This window comes from Anabrus simplex, chromosome 2, assembly GCF_040414725.1.
Source record: "Anabrus simplex isolate iqAnaSimp1 chromosome 2, ASM4041472v1, whole genome shotgun sequence".
Classification (NCBI taxonomy): domain Eukaryota; kingdom Metazoa; phylum Arthropoda; class Insecta; order Orthoptera; family Tettigoniidae; genus Anabrus; species Anabrus simplex.
Window position 1 is genome coordinate 860,363,619 of NC_090266.1, and position 20,207 is coordinate 860,383,825.

The 20,207-nt window shown below is 39.1% G+C and overlaps 1 protein-coding gene across 3 annotated transcripts in view; it reads left to right on the top strand.

Moving 5' to 3' along the window:
• mio (GATOR complex protein mio) overlaps positions 1–20,207 on the top strand; it is a 293,052-nt gene that overhangs the window by 146,518 nt on the left and 126,327 nt on the right. For all 3 annotated transcript variants that reach the window (XM_067141591.2, XM_067141592.2, XM_067141593.2), the window contains exon 8: positions 5,383–5,502. In XM_067141591.2, coding sequence (XP_066997692.2) covers positions 5,383–5,502 — 120 coding nt within the window. The remainder of the gene's footprint in view (positions 1–5,382; positions 5,503–20,207) is intronic.

Consider the following 20,207-nt stretch of genomic DNA (forward strand, 5'->3'; position numbering starts at 1 on the left):
ACTGAAATTATTATTATTATTATTATTATTATTATTATTATTATTATTATTATTATTATTATTATTATTATCATCATCATCATCATCATCATCATCATCATCATCATCTAACTGCCGTCATCTAGGCCTTTCATTGTTTCTCTTCCCTCAATGGCCGTGTCCATTATCCTCCTAGGTTAACTATTCTGCTCCATTCGTCTCACGTCACTTCACGGCCGAAGATGGTTCATATCCACAGCTGCATCCCCTGAATTCGTTGTTAACTTCACCTGTATATCCTCATTGCATGTACTTACCTGCCATTGTTCCCACCTTTTTGTAACAACAATTAGTCTCGCTATAGTCATATGTGTTTCCCAACCACGAAATGTAATATCCTGACTCAACACATATTTCCTTCCCGTTATATAAGCATAATTTGAACTTAGAACGCACTTCTTTCTTACAGAATGTCATTGACCAGCAACCAGAAGCTCCTTATGTTAGCTTTTTAAAATCCTGATTCGATTTTGCTAACTCATTTACCATCCTGGGTTAATACTGAGCCGTATCATGCCGGCCCAAAAGAGATATTCAGAATATTATTTGACATAATATATAAATTTTATTCATATAAATATCAGTCATATATGGTAGAGTAATGAATCCCAAGATAGCTGAGACCGGAAATCTATGGAGCCATCAAGTCGCTGGATATTGCCCAACATTTCCTCGGGACCGTGAGAATAGCTTAGCATCACCAAGCGCTGGCACAGATCGGCACGTGTACAAGGTGCTGACCAAGCTAAATATTCAGCCAATGAGAACGTGAGGATATGGCAAACATGGAGTCTACATCGCGGGAAGTTATAATCCCAGGTTGACCAACGTGTACAGTTGCTTGAGTTAAATTCTGTCATTTGTCGGATTTCCACAGGTTTATAAGTGAAATATAATCAGGAATACGGTATAAAAATTATAGGAAGAGATTTGATATGATTTGAACTGTGTTTTATTAATGTGTTATAATTAATATTGTGTCCTTATCATTATCAACATGAAGTAAACTTGAGTATATTCTTGCTTGTGGTTTAACATTGTACTAACACATCAAAAGTTTTCAGTGACCAAGGAATGGGAAAGGCCTAGGATTGGGTGGTATCAGCCATTCTGAAGTATACAGTTCTTGAGTTTAAGTAAAAAGAGAGGACAACAGGGCATGCCTGAGAATCTTTATAGAAGAAAATTGAACAGCCCTTAACATGGACTGCATAGGTCAACTTACAAAATTAGTCAGATGGAAATGTCCCAAACAACTCTTTGGTATGTTTCACAACAATGTTTGTGCATTAAGCCATTTGTATTCAAGAAACAAGCAAAATGGAAAACTTTGTAAACTTTTGCAATTTTTTTTCTGAAGGTAATGAAAGAGAATCCACTTTGTTTGTTATTTAGGGACAAGAAAATGCTTTGTTTAGGGTCTGTACTACGACTGTCAGATAAATAGCCGGATACGTAGGCTGCAGTTTTACAAACTAGAAGTTAAATATTTTCTTGCATACTACCAACAGATTTTTACGACGGTATTGTTATGCAGAAGGTGTAGTAACATTTTTATTGTGTTGATAATAAGGTTACTGAAAATATAGTGAAATTTAGCCCAGTGGTATACGTGTTCCTTGGTGTTTTCGTTTGTTTAGCACTATTCCTTTTGAAATTGTTTTACTAGAGTTTAGTATCAGACTCTTATTAAGCTATAATGTGTATGTTCAGGTCAAATCGTAGATAGATTTGGAATAGAACCCAAGCTTTTGAAATGTGTACTATCACCTCTAGTACCCTACCAACTAACATTTGGAAGGTAAAAAAATGTTGGACTATTGGACTTGAACCCATACATAACTGCGTGGCAGGTAATGACTACGGCTACCTAGGAAGCTTGCTGTTGAATTGCTTGCATGGAACTCCTATAGTCAGAAGCAACAACTTGTTAGCTTAGGAAATCTTTAAAAATTCTGTGATAGCTGGACAGGAAGCATGATATAGGTATTTTATAAATATATACATAGATTACATTATAACAACTTATTTTTTGTATAGCATCATGCAGATGTAGATTCATCTTGATGTGTAACCATCTTGATTCTTACAGTAGCATCCCCGATAGGAGCAAAGTCTCAGATAAGAGCATTAACGGCCTCTCCAACTTCAGCATAGCTAAACTCGAGAATATTCTCTCAGACTGCACATAAACAAAAGTCGTAGTATGCATTTTCAAAAGAACTTCCAGATAAATGTGCAAACTGCCACATAAATTTAAACTGCACTTTTATCTGGCTGTCATAGTGCAGGCCCTTACGGGCCTGCCTGGCTGAGGCGGTAAAAGCATGCTCAGTTCAGCCGGAAGGACATAGGCTCGATTCACTGCCGGGAAGTTGAAAAATTTAAGACATGAGATTGCCCTGAGGTTTACTCAGCTTACAACAAAAAATTAGTACCACGTTATTTCCTGGGGGCAAAGGTGGCCAGGCGTACAGCTAACCGCTCTACCCCACTAAGTGCCAAGGTTACAGATAGTGGATGCCTTTAACTTCCACCCCTCCCAGGGCCAGAGATGACTTTTAATACTTTAAGTTGTGACATGAACTGTTAGTAATATAGGAATGGGAAAAGCCTAGGCTTGGGAAGGCACCCAAAACTTGCATGCTCAGTCGACCCTAAGTAAGCCTTGCCAAATGTTAATATATTCTGTATCATTTTTCACATGAATGGTTGTCGATCTTTCTTTTAGATAGAATTAGTTTAGACTAGAAGATGCTGTTTCAATGTAGTATTACCCCAATTGCATGATTTTGGTAACTACATTTTTTCAGTGATATGGAGCTTCAACATAATTGGCATACCAGTATTTGCCCTTATCTCAATGAAATGTTACCTTAACTCAAGGGAACTAAATATCACCAAGTCAGCAACTTTCATATTAATTAATTTGTCCTCATATAGGGATTCCTCCATGAATTATAGATTCCTTTTATCTTAATATACATTGTTACAGCTCTTATTATTTATAACAGTTGATACACAGATTAGAGTACATGTATATTGAATTAAAGCTAGTTTTCAACTGAATATATCTGTACCTCGGTGGCACAAGACACTATGTCACAAAAACAGAATTGTTCAGGAGAGCAATTTAAAGTTATATTTTTTCAACTTTTGATTTAATTACTCAGCTATCCATCCATCCATCCATCCCATCCACCCAGCCACCGACCCGTCGTTCAGTCTGCAAGCCTTTGTGAATTTACTAAATGCCTCAACAATCCTCTATTTTTAACTAGCTCAGTGACTATCAAGGGGTAGGAGGGGTCCACCTATTCAATACTATTATTTTGTATATTTCTTATAACACTGGGACTTGTTTCGACCCAATATATATTGGGTCATCTTCAGCCATGCTTCAGTTGGAAGACATAAGCACACATATAACCAATAATGATATAAACACTGATATGACACAATTTATAGTCTTAATTTAAACCATTGATGAAGTCTGAATAACATATCTACACTTTAAACTAAATAACACATCAAAAATGTTGTGGTTGATGGCAAACTATTTTGTCGTTTCTATAGCAGCCGTTGTTTTTGAGTTGATCTGGGAGTTGGTATCCTTTTCTGTGTAAACACTGATATAATTTAAACCATTGATGAAGTCTGAATAACATATCCACACTTTAAACTAAATAACACATCAAGTGTGTTGTGGTTGATGGTGAACTATTTTGTCATTTCTACCGCAGCCATTGTTTTTGAGTTGATCTGGGAGTTTTTTTTTTTTTTTTTTTTGCTAGTGGCTTTACGTCGCGCCGACACAGATAGGTTTTTTGGCGACGATGGGATAGGAAAGGCCTAGGAGTTGGAAGGAAGCGGCCGTGGCCTTAATTAAGGTACAGCCCCAGCATTTGCCTGGTGTGAAAATGGGAAAGCACGGAAAACCATCTTCAGGGCTGCCGACAGTGGGATTCGAACCCACTGTCTCCCGGATGCAAGCTCACAGCCGCGCGCCTCTGTCCGCACGGCCAACTCGCCCGGTGATCTGGGAGTTGGTATCCTTTTCTGTGTAGATGAGCAACTTGACTGATATGCATGTTTGTTCAATAGTAATATGGGTCTAGACTTATGTAGCTTTAAGGGGAACATTCATACTTTTAATAGGTTTCCCTTGCAATGTAGTGATCTGTTGTTTAATTTTGTGTTGTTAAGTAATATGTTTCACGTCACCAATGAAAGATGCTGTGTTTTTAATAACATTTTACAGCTCAGGAAACAGTTGTGGCGAATATTCTTACCACATCTGTAATATAACAACTGTGTTCATCATTGGTAGTGTTACAGCTCTTGCAGCATCTTCCAGATCCAAAACCATATTGAACTTAACATTCCCCTTAGAACATTATACTGAATAAACTCATTGTTTGACGTCCCACGTATGCTCGATCAAGTTGAGATCAGAATTTTCTGCTAAGCCATTCGATTTAATTATTTCCATCTCATCTAAGAATTGAGAGAGCTTTTTGTGGCCAAACATGCTTCATTAAGTCTTGTCCTCACTGTCTACTCGCTAATGTTGACATTATGCACTTGTTCCAGATAACTTCTTGTGTTTTTTCTAAAATTGGTTTTACGTCAGAAAGACACAGATAGGTGATATGACGACAATGATAACTTCTTGTGTCTGTTGCTCTGACATGGTGATTGCTTGACACTTCCTGCATTATGAGTGATTGTCACTGGCTGATGTAGATGGTCTGTTTCAGCTCACCATTGAAAGATGATGTGTTTTTGATGACATTTTTCTGCTCAGGAAATACTCGGGATGAACGTTCTTACCACAATATAACAGCTGTGTCTATCAATAATACTGTATTAAATCCTGCAACATCTTCCAGATTCCAAACTATCTCGAGTTAAACATTCCCTTCAGAATGTTATGAGATACTGAATAAAAGGTTTAAGAAAAAGTTAACTATATTTAGCAAATGCAGCAAGCTCAATAATGTAGAATTGTAGGAATAGTGTAACAGTGGAAAGTTACTCTATAAGAAGTTGTTTTAACTGGTAACAAGACTACATCATTCATGTCTTTCATTAATTTTAAATTCAGAGTTTGGTTTTCTGTCATTAAAATTATACCTTTTTTCAAAAAAAGTATTAAGATTTAGATAAAAGTATGATAAAAATATACTGCTTCTAAAAAAATCATTTTTGTGCTTTAAGTATGCACATCCCAGAAAAAATGTACATGTTACTCTTCTTTACTGATGTATTGGATATTGTTAAGTTACATTACAAGCACATCCTTTTATTTGAAAGTAACGTTTTGTGTTCTCTGTTAACTAGGTGTGTGCTGAAAATGGATAACTTGCAGCAGAACTCATCCAATATGAAGTCAGAACAGATTTCTGTACCATGGCCCGATCTGTGCAATCCAGGAAATGGATTTTCTGCCAAAATATACAGGTACAGATCTTTGTGTAAAATTGGGGCAAGTCGTATTACTGGTCTCATTGAATCCAAATTATTTTCTTGACGGGGTATAATAGCCGAGTAGCATTGTCACTGGCTTCTTATCAATGAAACCGCTCTTTGAATCCCACTCAATGCATATGGGACTTTTGAAAAATAAGGACACCTCCCTGCAGTTCAGATTTCACACAAAATTAGAGGTCCCATGGCTATGATAACAACATCAACAGTCGCATAAAACTACAAACTTGCTTGTAATTCACAACACCATCCTCATCAGCCAATGTGCGTCACTTCTAGAGGACGTTATATCCTTTGACCCGAATAATTGAGACAGCATTTCATACAGATGTGACTAATCAGTTTTATAATCAGCTTATTGTGCAGCCTGTGACTGAATATTTTAGAGCCACTGTCTGCTACTCATAACATGGAGCACTGGTGTCTCTTGTAGCTGCTCCACTGGAATACATCTGAAGGCTGTTTTATAATAAAGGGCTGCTTTATATAAAAATAACCAAACATTTTATTTTCAAACCACATTTATTTTTTGGTTGTACATATGGTTTTTTTCCCTACATATTTGCCTTGTTTATTTTGGCACTTATCATACCTTAAAGCTAAGTTTTGAAATCCCTCTTCAAAGAAGTCTGCCGCCTGCTCTGCACCCAAGAGTTCATGGCCGTTTTCATCTCTTCATTGTTGTTGAAGCTCTTCCCGCCAAGATAACGTTTTATCTGCCAAAAAAGGTGGAAATCACTCGGAGCAACGTCAGGGCTGTACAGTGGGTGATCAAAAACTTCCCACCCGAAAGAGTCAGTCAGTTCCTGAGTCTGAACAGCAGTGTGAGGCCTTGCGTTACCGTGAAGGATCAAAATACCCTTTGTTAACATGTCGTGTCTTTTGTTCTCAGCCGCATGTCGGAGACCTAGACACTTGGGGAAAATCCACTGAGGGAATTGTTGTCGTGAATCTTCTGCCCTCATGAAATTTAGTGTCAATTGCAGTCACCAAGTCTTGTGATCTCAGTTGGTTGACCGGAGCGTTCCTTGTCATGAACATTTTCACAGCTAATTTTGAACAATCTTACACATTTTTGCACTTTACCTTCACTCATTGTATTATCACCATACAACTCACAATGCTGACTATGAATGTCTGCAGCCGACTTGTTTCTCGCAGTCCAAAAATGTATTACAGACCGTATCTCGCATGCTGCAGGCAGTTCATTAACCTTTAACATCTATGGTAAGGGTTTTAGCTCCTCCTAATCAGTACCAAATTGTTATACAAACTACTGTATTGTATACATGTATGTACAAATGGGACTAGTTTCTACCCAACAGTCGGGTCATCATCAGCTGCTAAACTTAACCTAGGACTAGAATGGAAAAGCACATAATATGATGTTATATATCAGGGGTGGCCACTAACCTTAATTTTGGGAGCTGCAAATTTAGGAGACAAAATTGGGAGTATGTTTAGAAAGTGGTTTATAAAAAGAAGACACATTTTTCATTTTATAACAAATGAAGGAACATTTACTTTCTATACTACACAGAACATTATTGTTCAGGTACACATCAAGGAATGAGATTTTACTTTTGAGAAGTGCTTTTTCGAGTGTTCATTCTTGCTATTAGTTTTTTGAAATCTGGCTGAAAACTGGTAAGCTCAGTTCGCACAAGTTCACTTAAATGTTCATCAGTTAGTTCAGACCGATATTTAGATTTAATGAATTTAAGAATTGAGTACAGTGATTCACACACATACAGTAAGTAGTCCCAAATATTGAGATAAGTCTCTTAGCACACTCTTTTGTTAGCGACCATTTTTCTTCTGGAACATTCTTCCAAAATCTATGGTAGAAACGCCACTTTGCTGGAGTCCTTTTAGTCCTTTGTCCTCTTGCAGTTCTAGTAGCTCCAATTCTATAGCTGCTGTATCCTTTGTTATTGGTTATGAAACAGGACAGCCATTGCCCACAACATCAACAGCAAAACGATTTTCCAGGAATGAAAATTAAGGTTTAAGTGATCTCAAATCATTAAATCTGCCATTGCTTTCTTCAGCAAGGCTAGACATTTTACTCATGTAATCTTCAGTTTCCACCTAATCATCAGGAAGGCTTCCAGTAGTTTTCTTCAAACATTTGAAATGTGCAAATGTTTTAGTCTGCAGACATTTCCCAAAAAGCTTTAACTACCGAGCTCGATAGCTGCAGTCGCTTAAGTGCGGCCAGTATCCAGTATTCGGGAGATAGTAGGTTCGAACCCCACTGACGGCAGCCCTGAAAATGGTTTTCCGTGGTTTCCCATTTTCACACCAGGCAAATGTTGGGGCTGTACCTTAATCAAGGCCATGACCGCTTCCTTCCCACTCCTAGGCCTTCCTTGTCCCATCGTCGCCATAAGACCTATCTGTGTCGGTGCGACGTAAAGCAACTAGGAAAAGAAAAAAAAAAAAGCTTTAACTTGCTATGAAAGCTAAATACAGTCTGGGCCAAATCAGAAATAAGTTTCTCTCTTCCTTGTAAAGATATTTTTGGCATTTTTAATTGCTGGACCACATCTGTTAAAAAGCTAAATCTCACAACCAGTGTGGGTCATTAAGTTCAGGGAAAGATTTTCCGTTTTCTTCCATAAACTGTTTGATTGGATCAAGTAATTAAAAAAATATGCCAAGAACATTGCTTACTGATACCCATCTTACTAAGCAGTACCAAGATACATCATCAGGAAGCTCATCATTGTTCATATCTTCTATAAAAGATTTACACTGTCGGTGTATTTTGGCATTTGAGCGAGTACAGTTCACAGTTTTTAGAACTAACTGCATAATATGCGGGTACTGAAAATATTTTGGTGCTAAGTGTTCTCTGTGAATAATACAATGTACAGGTAGGAAATCAGGAAATGATGTGTCAATATTTAAAAGCCCAATAAGCCCTTGTTTCGTGCCAGTCATAGATGGTGCACCATCGGTAGCAATGCTGAGAATATTACCGATAGACACTGAGTTTTTCTGTAAAACACCATCCAGGGCTTCCTTAATGTCACAACCACTAGTAGTGTCCTTCAAAGTAACCAGGTCTAAAAGTTCTTACGCCACCTCCAAGTCCTTTGACACATACCTCACAAATGTGGCTAGTTGTGGTTTATCTTTGATATCAGTAGACTCATCCTGAGCCAGACTTACTGCTGAGCACTCACTTAGATTTTTTTGTAAATTATTTAAAATATCTGCACTAATAACAGAAACTTGCCTCTCTATTGTGTGTATATCAGCAGGCATTTCTGAAACAGAAATAACTTGTGCCATGTTCTTCTTAATAAAATCCCCCCTCTGTGTAAGGCTTTTTTGCTTTTGCAATATTAAAAGCCAAGATGAAGCCAGCTTCGGTTGTCAAATCTGCTTCCTTGGTAAAAATTGACATAACCCTACTCTGACCATGAAGATTTTCCTTTAGTGATTTCAGTTTGGTTTTCCTTAACTGAGAGCTAACAGGAAAATCTTCATTAAAACCGCTGTGGTTAATGTCACAAAGGCGTTTTAGATTACTGGCCTTGAACTGTGACAAAGTTATTTGACACAAAAGACACATTGGCTAACCGTTTCTTTCTACAAAAGCGAATTCTTCCTGCCAGTCGGTATTAAAAGCTCGATTCTCTTCTTCATATTTACGCTTCTTAGGCAGCATCATAACTGTTTGGGCACAAGACCACAACTGTACTCAAACAGCACACAACAGTTGCACACAGAAAAGTATTGACACTCACTGCTGCCTACACGTGAACACGACTGGCTTCACCTCATGACACTAACTCACTGACACACTTTCGCACTCAAAGTACTATCTAACGGAAGGCCCCGGAACTATCTTCACCTCCCATCTCTCACCACCGACCTACAGTGGTAATAACGTTAAGCCGCACATCGCTGCTACTGACTGCCGCCGGCCGCAAGATGTTTTTAGCTTCCAGTAATTATATCAATTCATTTTACTCTAAGCTTGGTGTCAAGAGCCACACAAGACTGACTCAAGAGCCGCATGTGGCTCGCTAGCCTCGTTGTGGCCAGCCCGATTATATATACAATCTGAATTATTGTTTTTGGCCAACTGTAAACATGGTAACTTATTCAAAAGCATTTTATTTATTTACATTTTATGGCCTTCATTAGACCACTCTAGCCAACTTTATACAAAGAATCATTACTGTCTTTTCAAAAGATATTCCAAGACCAATTTTCTGTGCTATTTCCTGTAGTGATATAATTTGTCTGGTTTCCTGAATATTGTTGGACAGGAGAGCAAGGTCATCAGCAAAACCTAGGCAATTTAAACTTATGTTGTCTTTGGGTCTTCCAATTCGGATGTTCTTTGGGTTACTCTTGTCTTTTTTTTTTTTGCTAGGGGCTTTACGTCGCACCGACGCAGATAGGTCTTATGGCAATGAATGGATAGGAAAGGCCTAGGAGTTGGAAGGAAGCGGCCGTGGCCTTAATTAAGGTACAGCCCCAGCATTTGCCTGGTGTGAAAATGGGAAACCACGGAAAACCATCTTCAGGGCTGCCGATAGTGGGATTCGAACCTACTATCTCCTGGATGCAAGCTCACAGCCGCGCGCAGGTTACTCTTGTACCATTCCCTCATTATATATTCCAAGGCACAGTTGAACAGCAGTGGTGACAAGCAATCTCCTTGTCTTAAGCCTGTTTTTATGATGAATGGCTCAGAGAATTCCCCTCTGAACTTGACTTTTGATTTAGTGTTGGTTAAGGTGAGTTCAATCAATTTGATTAATTTTGGATGGAGCCCGAAATTTCTTAAAATTTTCAACATTGAAGGTCTATGGATACAGTCGTAAGCTTTTTTAAAGTCCACGAAGGTTATTGCAAGAGGTTTGTTTTGCTTCTTGTAATATGCTATGGCTAATTTTAAAGTGATGATTTGTTCCGCACAGCTTCTCCAAGGTCTGAAGCCTCTTTGGTATTCACCTAATTCTTCCTCTAGTTGCTCTCTGATCCTCTTGTATAGGATACTTGAGAAAATCTTGTATGTGCAGTGTAAGAGAGAGATACCTCTGTAATTATCTGGATTGCTTTTATCTCCTTTTTTGTGGAGTGGGTGGATTATGGCTGTGGTCCAATGTTCGGGGAACTTTTCTGTTATCCAGATTTTCGTTAGGGCCATGTGTAAGGATGTTCGAACTGTATCACTGGCATATTTCCACATTTCTGCGAAAACTTGGTCTTCTCCGCATGCCTTATCATTTTTCAACTCTTTGAGAGCTGTTTCCACCTCTTGGATTGTTGGGGGGTTTATAAGTTCAGGCGGGGTTTTGATGGGCATGTCTGTATTAATTGCTAAAAGTTCCTCGGATTCTTCACAATTCAAAAGTTTAATGAATGCTTTTGCCATGATTTCGGTATTTTCCTTGTCATTATGTGTCGTTTTTCCATCCTCACTTTTCAGCATTAATGTGTGAGGGGCAAATTTTTGTACTTGTCTTCCAAACATTTTGTAAATGTCTCTGGAATTGGTTTTGTGGTAGTTTTCTTCTAATGAGTTGATTAGATCTTTCTGTGATTGTCTCTTGGTTTGCCTGATAATTTGTGTGAACTTTTTCCTGATATTTTTGAGGTTAGTTGCACTTTCTTCTGTTTTGTGTGTTTGAAATTTTGACCATGCCTGATGTCTTTCTTCATGAATTTTGTCACATTCTGAGGTCCACCAGGCATGTCTTTTACGTGTGTTCAATGGGGCTAAATTTTCAGCTTGTTGCCTGAGAATTGGAACCAGTTCTTCTAAGTTATCTGTCAGTTTTATGTTTTGTGTGACTTCTCTATATTTATCATTCCTAATTAATTGGTGTGGATCAAAGTTCCTCTTTTGTTTATTGCGTTTTGGTTTCAGTTTTAGTGGTGTGAACTTAATTTTGATTTTGACTATGTAATGATTTGAACCTATATCTACTCCTCTTAATACTTTAACATTGTAGATTTCTCTGTGGAAGGTTTTGTCCATAAATATGTGATCTAGCTGCCATTCTCCTTTTCTCCAATCAGGATGTTTCCAAGTTTTAAGTTTAAGTTAAGCATATTAGAGAACATATTGGTGAAATATCAGCTGTTGATATGGCTATGAAACTGAAAGATAATTGTGGTATATGTATTTTCAAAGAGACATGTTCTAATGGTTAAATTTTAAATAACAGCACATTGTTTGTAGGAATCTGTAACATATCTGAGATCAGATTGGTTATATATTGGTATGATATCCCCGTTTCGCATGAAGCAAGATTGTATCAGAAATAGTTTGAAGTTATACTATACTATTGTAAATAGTCATTGCTGTGTCGTGTTGGTAGAACCAGATGTTGTGGTTTGCCTGTTGTCATCAATCCTGGGTTCAGCTGATTTGTTATAAACCAACGAATTGGTTATAGTGTCACACATTATGGTACATAATTTGTAAATATGAGAACAGTGGGAATTTCCATCCAATGCCAGATGTGTAAATCAGATGGAAACGTGTAGCCAAGTGGTCAGGTGCAGGTCTACCATGGTAGCAATGAAACTACGTGTATCAGTAAATATGAAATTATGTATTAGTGGAAAAAAATGTGTAATTAGTGTAACATCAGAAGGATCAGGTACATGACTTATATCTCATGTACGTGTGGATCATCCCAGACCACTTTCTTGACATTAAAAGTTGCTAAAATTTTTGGAAAATTGCACAAGTAAATATGGTATGACGCAAAATAACTATGTAAAATCATTTGTATTTTTTATTTTCCCACATCACTGTTAAATACTTTAAACAGAAACATAAGCTTAGAGGTTTTCTGTGTGCCCATGTGCTTTTGAATCCACTAATTTGAAAGAATGAAACATTCCTTTCTCAAAATGGAACTCTTGAAAAGGCAAGGTTTCTGACAGAAACTTGACAAGTAATGACAGAAGGGAACTTGAAGAATATGTTGACTTTGCAAATCCAAAGGCTGCTTTCTTTTCTACTTCAGTTAAGTCCATTGCTAAATTCTTTTGGACCTAGCATGTAAACTAAGAAATGACCTAGTATTAGAGCCATGTTATATATATTTTTGAATTTTTGTATGACATGTTTATCCTTTGTAGCTTCAACTTCCATTTGAATATTCTTCCCCACATGTACTGACTGTGAAATACACTGACTTAGCAAATGTCATGGGATAGTCACCTAATAGCATGTGGGGCCTCCTCTAGCCCTGCGAACTGCAGTGAGATGCTGTGGAAGTGAGTCGACAAGTCCCTGGTAGTCCTCTGGATGCAGCTGACACCAAATCATTTGCAGAGTGGCTGCCAATGCTGGTCTGTTCGTGGGTGCAGGATCCATGGCATGGAGCCTGCGTTCCAGGACATCCCAGATATGCTCGATAGGGTTCATATCGGGACTCCTGGGTGGCCATGGCAGTCGTTGGACCTCCACTGCATGTTCCTGGAACCATTCCCGGGTGACGTGGGAGCGATGTGGCGGCGCGTTATCATCTTGAAACACCGCAGAAGCGTCTGGGCGCTGGAAGGCCAAATATGGGTGGAGATGGTCTCCGAGCAGCTCAACATATCGCGTACCATTCAAAGTCTCTTCCAGAACAACTAGGGGGCCCATTCCATACCAGGAAAATGCACCCCAGACCATAACAGAGACACCAGCGCCCTGGACCACACCTTCGAGGCAGGCGGGATCCATCGCTTCATGTGGTCTGCGCCATACACGGTGCCTCCCAACGGCATGGTGCAGTTGATATCGTGATTCATCCGACCATATCACGGTATGCCATTGTTCCAGTGTCCATCCCTGGTGACTGGCGACAAATGCGCGTCGTCGTGCCTGATGACGTTGTGTTAACAGTGGCACCCGTGTGCGGTGCCGGCTCCCATACCCCATAGAACCCATGTTCCTACGGATTGTCCACTGGGAGACGTGTCTAGCATGGCCTGTGTTGAATTGAGCCGTGATTTGTTGCACGGTTGCCCATCTGTCACTATTGACAATCCTTCTCAGATGTCGCCGGTCACGGTCATCGAGGGTGGCTGGACGTCCGGTCGTTCATCTGTTGTGGACGGTGACACCCGCATTCAACCATTCACGTTACACCCTGGACATGGTTGATCGTATGAAGCCGAATTCCCGCACTACTTCCGAAATCGCACTTCCCATCTGTCGGGCACCGACCACCCTACCCCAGTAGAACGGTGTCAGCTCACGACGACGTTCCATGTTACACCTGTCACATGCACAGCCACTGCTCACAAGGTCTCCTATACAACTGCCGCTGGCACAGGGGGCGGTTAGTGCGCAGACAACACACCTGCGCATCAGTGCTCCGCTATCCCATGACATGTGCTCAGTCAGTGTAGTACAGTTATTTTTCTGAATGGTGTCGAGAGCAATGGCAGTAGGCTTCAAATGATTATCCTCTACATTCTGTTTTAATACAGTATTAGAAAATGATGTTTGCAATGCTTTATCGTTAGTTTCACGATTGCCTTCATAAATTTGTAGTAAAGTAGTAAAGCCTTCAAGATATGTCCCCAAGCAATCTACCGTGGTATTCCAGCACACTTCACTGGGAGAACAAGTTTTGGAGTGCCAGTTTTTTTGTAACATGCATTAGCAAGTTGGATGTTTTTGAAGTATTTTATTACATTTATCAGATGATTTCTCACATTTGGAAGCTAATGTTATTTGCTAGTAGATATAGTATATGTGTACCGAGCATCCATAACTTGTAGTAAAGTTGGTCAGCCTTCAAGATATGTCTTCAAGCAATCTACGATGGTATTCCAGCACACTTCACAATTTTCTTCATAATTTTCAAGCGGAAGATGTGTGTTTGAAATGTTGGCAGCATTATGTGTAACAGAACAGACTTTACCCTTTGAATGCTGTTAACCTTTTCATTGCCAAGCTTTGAATACTAGCCAAACCCTCTGGGCTGGATTTTTTAAAATATGGAAACACTTTTACAGATTCGGGGTGAGATGATATTTTACAGCCCTTTTTTTATGGCTGGATGTCCTTCCTGATGCCATCTTCAGTTGAGATTATAATGGAGATGAAATGAATGATGGTGAATGAAACTGGGTAAGGAAACGGAAGGAATCGACTGTGGCCTATGAATAGGAACTGTCCCAGCATTTGGTTGAGAGTCAAAAAGGGTAATCACAGAAAACCATTCTCAGGACAGCTGGCGGTGGGGATCGAAACCACTCGCGTCTTGAATGCAGAGCTCGGCTCCATAGCTGTAGCATGTTAACATGCACAGCTACTCCGCTCAGTGATACTGTTACTGAAATATAATAAAAAATTGTTGATACAAGAACGGGTATTATCAAAATCTTTAACATTTAAAAAGACACATCTGAGGAGGGAGTGACAATTCTGCATCAGATTCATCATTACTACTTCGTCTGGCACTTCGTTGTAGTTCAGTATCATCCCCTATATATTCTTCATCTTCCTCATCAAAATATTGCTCTCGCGAATCACTATTTATGAGGAAACATTCAGTTTCATCGTCAACAAGAGATGACTGTATACTTCATGACGCCATGATGGCTACACGTTAGCTCCAACGAAGCTGAAATTACATTAGATCTCTTTCGAAACATGGGAAATGGAGCCGTATATCTGCCGTCCAGACCTTCTTTGAGCATTTCACGGAAATTCAAGGAATGACGCTGTACCCTGTTCATATGCGAGATCGGTGAAGTAGACACTGCACCAAAACATATATGTACTGGTTTGGCAGATGAGGCACGACATTAAACAACGTTTGACATTGAATGAGTTAACAACCACTTCTGCCAGATAATTGGCAGCGTGATATGTTTAATTCTATTGGATTTACATTGCACAGACACAGGCAAGTCTTACAGCGATGATGAGATAGGGAAGGCTAGGACTGGGAAGTAAGCAACCATGACCAGCATTTGTCTGGCATGAAAATGGGAGAACAAAGAAAACCATTTTCAGAGCTGCTAACAGTGAGGTTCAAACCCACTCTCTCCCAAATGAAAGCTCACAAATACGTGACCCACACTGCATAGCCAACTCGCTCGGTTGGCAGTTTGGGCTTGACAAGGTATATCAGTATTGTCCACTAAATAAACATCACCTGTTTAGGTCATAGCTATCAGCCATGTTAGAGCTCCATTGTGAACATTTGACCAACCATCAAACCCAAGATGCACACTTCAGTTTTTCAGAAAAAGGAAACAAGTTTTCTTTTCCTCTTTGTAAATAGTTTTTATGAAGACCCATTAATTTCCTTTTCATTTGTGGGGGTGTAACCTGGGCAGAGTTGCTGCGTAAATTGCACAGATTGAGGATATTCAGCACTACAAAAAGCACTATTTGTTGCAAATATAAAACAAGCTACTTGCTCCTCCAAAGACTTCTGCATTGATGTTGGTCTAACCACATGTGAATCCAATGATGTTGCATCTTATTTCTTCTTACCTTGAAAGTATTCTGATTTATTTTCATTTCTGTCATTAGAAAAAGATGATAAAATACCAGTAGTGGGATTGGCAAAAGCATAAGTAGAGGTACTAGGGTTAAATGTACCTGTCAAAATTGTTGTTGAAATGGTATCTGGAAAAAAATCAAGTTCTTGTTAATACCACATTTTCTGGAAGGATTGGCAGTGACATATTTATTATTTGTTCTTACAAATGAACCAGAAGTCATATGCAATGTGTTAATGCACATAGTGCGCACTTCCTATTATATCCCCCACTCTTAAAATTAACTCACTTCCAAGACCGACCCAAAACCGACTAATTCTCACCACTGCCCCATAAGTGAGTCTGTCAGCTAAAGTCACCAACTCGCTAGAAATTCCCTAGGCAAAGATGGCCCTGGTAGGCATCGATACTACACAATAGCAGTAATCTGTTTAAAAATATAGGTCTTTAATGCATTCAATTTTTTTTAGTTTATGAATTAAATGAGAGATAACACTGTTATTGAATATTAATTTTAATTTATTGAATGCATTACCAGAAATTACATCAGCATTTTTTAAAATTTTTAGCATTTGGATTCTTTGAACTATTTGTGTATATTTTTTAAGGTACTCGTCCACGATGCAATTTAAATGGTTTGGAACTTCGACTTGTACAAGAAAAGTTTAGTATCGCTTTAGAAACAGTCGTGCAACTCAATAAATTGCACATGCCTCTCAAATCTCGCAGAAAAGATAGAGTTGTGTCATCTGAAAAGTGGCTTGAACAATTTAGATAATTTTTGTTGTACAACTTCCTCATGTCTGCCTTGGTATAGGTGTTTAAAAATAATGTTATTTGCTTTACGTCCCACTAACTACTTTTACGGTTTTTGGAGATGCCGAGGTGCTGGAATTTAGTCCCGCAAGAGTTCTTTTACGTGCCAGTAAATCTACCGACACGAGGCTGATGTATACCACGGGACTGAGCCAGTATCGAACCTGCCAAGTTGGGATCAGAAGGCCACTCAGCTAGGTGGTATAGGTGTTTAAGAGATTATGAACTCTATGTGGTATACAGAATTAATTTAGATATGTTTATTTCTATTTATAAAATAAAACATATATTAGTAAAGTGCAGTATGATAAAAGAATTTACTTAACGAGTTCCATTATCTTATAGGCTTCAAAGGTTCGGAACATGAAACAGACAATGAAGATTATGAGAAAGTTGATTGAATTAATTGATTCAAAATAATGTTTGGGGAAAGTTGAAACAGTAGACTATAGGATCAAAGGAGGAATAATGCTTAAAAAAAAAAAAAAATTGAAGCTGAGCTCAACATATCACTGGGTGAATTTAAACAACTGGTTCACAGTTTGAGGTCCCAGCTCTTGAATTAAAATACAGTTTTAAAAAAATCAGGAATTAGCAGCTAATATAAATACTAAACAAAATGAAATTGAAGATTTATCTTTCATGACCTCATTGTATTTGAAATGTACTGAAAGAGTTAGCTTCGTAGTTTGGGTCACATAGCTGTCTGCTTGCATTTGGGAGGTTGTGGGTTTGAGCCCCACTGTCAGCAGCCCTGAAGATTTTTTTTCTGTGGTTTTCTATTTTCACACCAGGTGTCCTTATTTAAGGCCATGGTTGTTTCCTTCCCAGTCCTCACCCTACCTTATCCCATCATCATCATCATCATCATCATCATCATCATCATCATCATCATCATAAGATCCATCTGTGTTGGTGCAGCATAAAACAAATAAAAATAAAACTTATAATAAATTTCTAGCTTACTAGAACATTTTTTGAGTACATGCAGTACATGCTGAAGTGATGTTAATTATAGAACAAAAATAATTTTCTTTTGCTATTTGCTTTACGTCGTACCAACACACATAGGTCTTATGGCGATGATGGGAGACGAAAGGCTTAGGAATGGGATGGAAGCAGCTGTGGCCTTAATTAAGGTACAGCTCCAGCATTTGCCTGGTGTGAAAATGGGAAACCACGGAAAACCATGGCTGCCGACAGTGGGGTTCGAACTCACTATCTCTCGGATGCAAGCTCACAGCTGCGTGTCTCTAGCCGCACGGCCAACTCGCCCAGTAACAAAAATCAAAGACACTTCGTGACATTTGTAGAACATTTATATAGACAGCTTGGTTTACCACGTACACTCTTGCAGCAAATTATTGACAACTCCGCTATGACCATGGCTTAAAATCCACTCTCTCACCCAACATTTCATTTCTGCACGTTCACGCCTTTCTCTTCCGACCATAGCAAAATAAGTGATAAAGAAATAGTTAATGGTTGCAGCAGAGATGTTGTGATATTTACTCATTATGATCAGCAAGTTGCAGATACTCCTTTACCAGAAAACATGCTCCCCAAATCACACTCACCAGCTGACCAGAATAGTTGCATGTGCATAAAATTGAGCCATAAAACTCATGTAGTGAAAACACTCCATGTAACATTTCCCATTGAGTGGCACAGGAAAAAAACATAAAGTTGTGTGTTAACAACATGCACCTCCTTTGTTGCTTGATACATAAGTTGCATTCACTTCAAGTTGCATCATGGACAAGTACCTTTAAACAACTTCCATGTGTGCATTTTGCTAAATGATTTTTCATTCATGGCTTGGGTCACGTACCTATTAGCTTGCATTGGGAGATAATGGTTTCCCATTTTCACACCAGGTAAATGCTGGGGGCTATACCTTAATTAAGGCCACTGTCTCATCTTTCCCACTCCTAGCTCTTTCTCGTCCCATCGTTGCCATAAGACCTATCTGTGTAGGTACGACGTAAAGCAAATCATAATAAAAAGGTCTTTCTGATCACTTGGCCCTTTTTAACTTCATCAGATCAAAGCCAAACCATATCACATTTCCTACCAGTCATATTGAATTTTTGAGTTTAAAATACTCAAAAGCCAAAGCCCAACATGTCTACAGTCTGCCACTAATCTTCATAAACTGCTGCAGGAATCAGCTCCTTACTTGACAGCCGGCACCAGCATTTGGAAGGCGATTACTCTTTGAATTTGAATTCACATTCGGGAAGGGATCACTATTTGGAAGCAGTTTCTCTTGGAATGGGAGTTCCCATTTGCAAGAGGATTTCCTAGGGTATGGTTTATTTCTCATTAGGTTAGTATGTATAGATTATTGAGTGATTTCACCGGGCTAATAGTTTAAAACCATTGTGGTTAAAACCAGCCAAGCTTGAAATGGAAGACTTCGCAGTTTTAAAATATTTTATATTTATATATTAACTATTCTGGTCAGCTGGTGAGTGTGATTTGGGGAGCATGTTTTCTGGTAAAGGAGTGCTATCTGCAATTTCCTGATCATAATGAGTAAATATCACATCATCTCTGCTGCAACCATTAAATATTTTTAAATCACTTATTTTGCTATGGACAGAAGAGAAATGTAGATGTTGATTCCCAGAAATAATTGTTCCGAATGAGTAAATTTATAATACCAATATAAATGGTCCGTTATTGGACATTATAAATTTTCCAGCTAACTCATTCCTGGTTGCCAGCGTTTCGCCCCCGTGTGCTAGGCTGGGCTCATCAGTTGGTACCTAGCACACCTACCAAGACGCTGGATAGTGCATACCGTGGAGGCCACTGCGTAGGCTAATTGTAGCCACCGGCAGTGCCAATGCACTATGAGAGACATTGTCTCATTATCAAAAATTGATGCCTGCTTGGCCATCAGATGATGTAGATGCTGATTCCCATAGGAAATCAGAAATAATTGTTCCGAATGAGTAAATTTATAATACCAATATAAATGGTCCGTTATTGGACATTATAAATTTTCCAGCTAACTCATTCCTGGTTGCCAGCGTTTCGCCCCCGTGTGCTAGGCTGGGCTCATCAGTTGGTACCTAGCACACCTACCAAGACGCTGAGTAAATTACTCATTCGGAACAATTATTTCTGATTCCCTATGGGAATCAGCATCTACATCATCTGATGGCCAAGCAGGCATCAGTTTTTGATAATGAGACAATGTCTCTCATAGTGCATTGGCACTGCCGGTGGCTACAATTAGCCTACGCAGTGGCCTCCACGGTATGCACTATCCAGCGTCTTGGTAGGTGTGCTAGGTACCAACTGATGAGCCCAGCCTAGCACACGGGGGCGAAACGCTGGCAACCAGGAATGAGTTA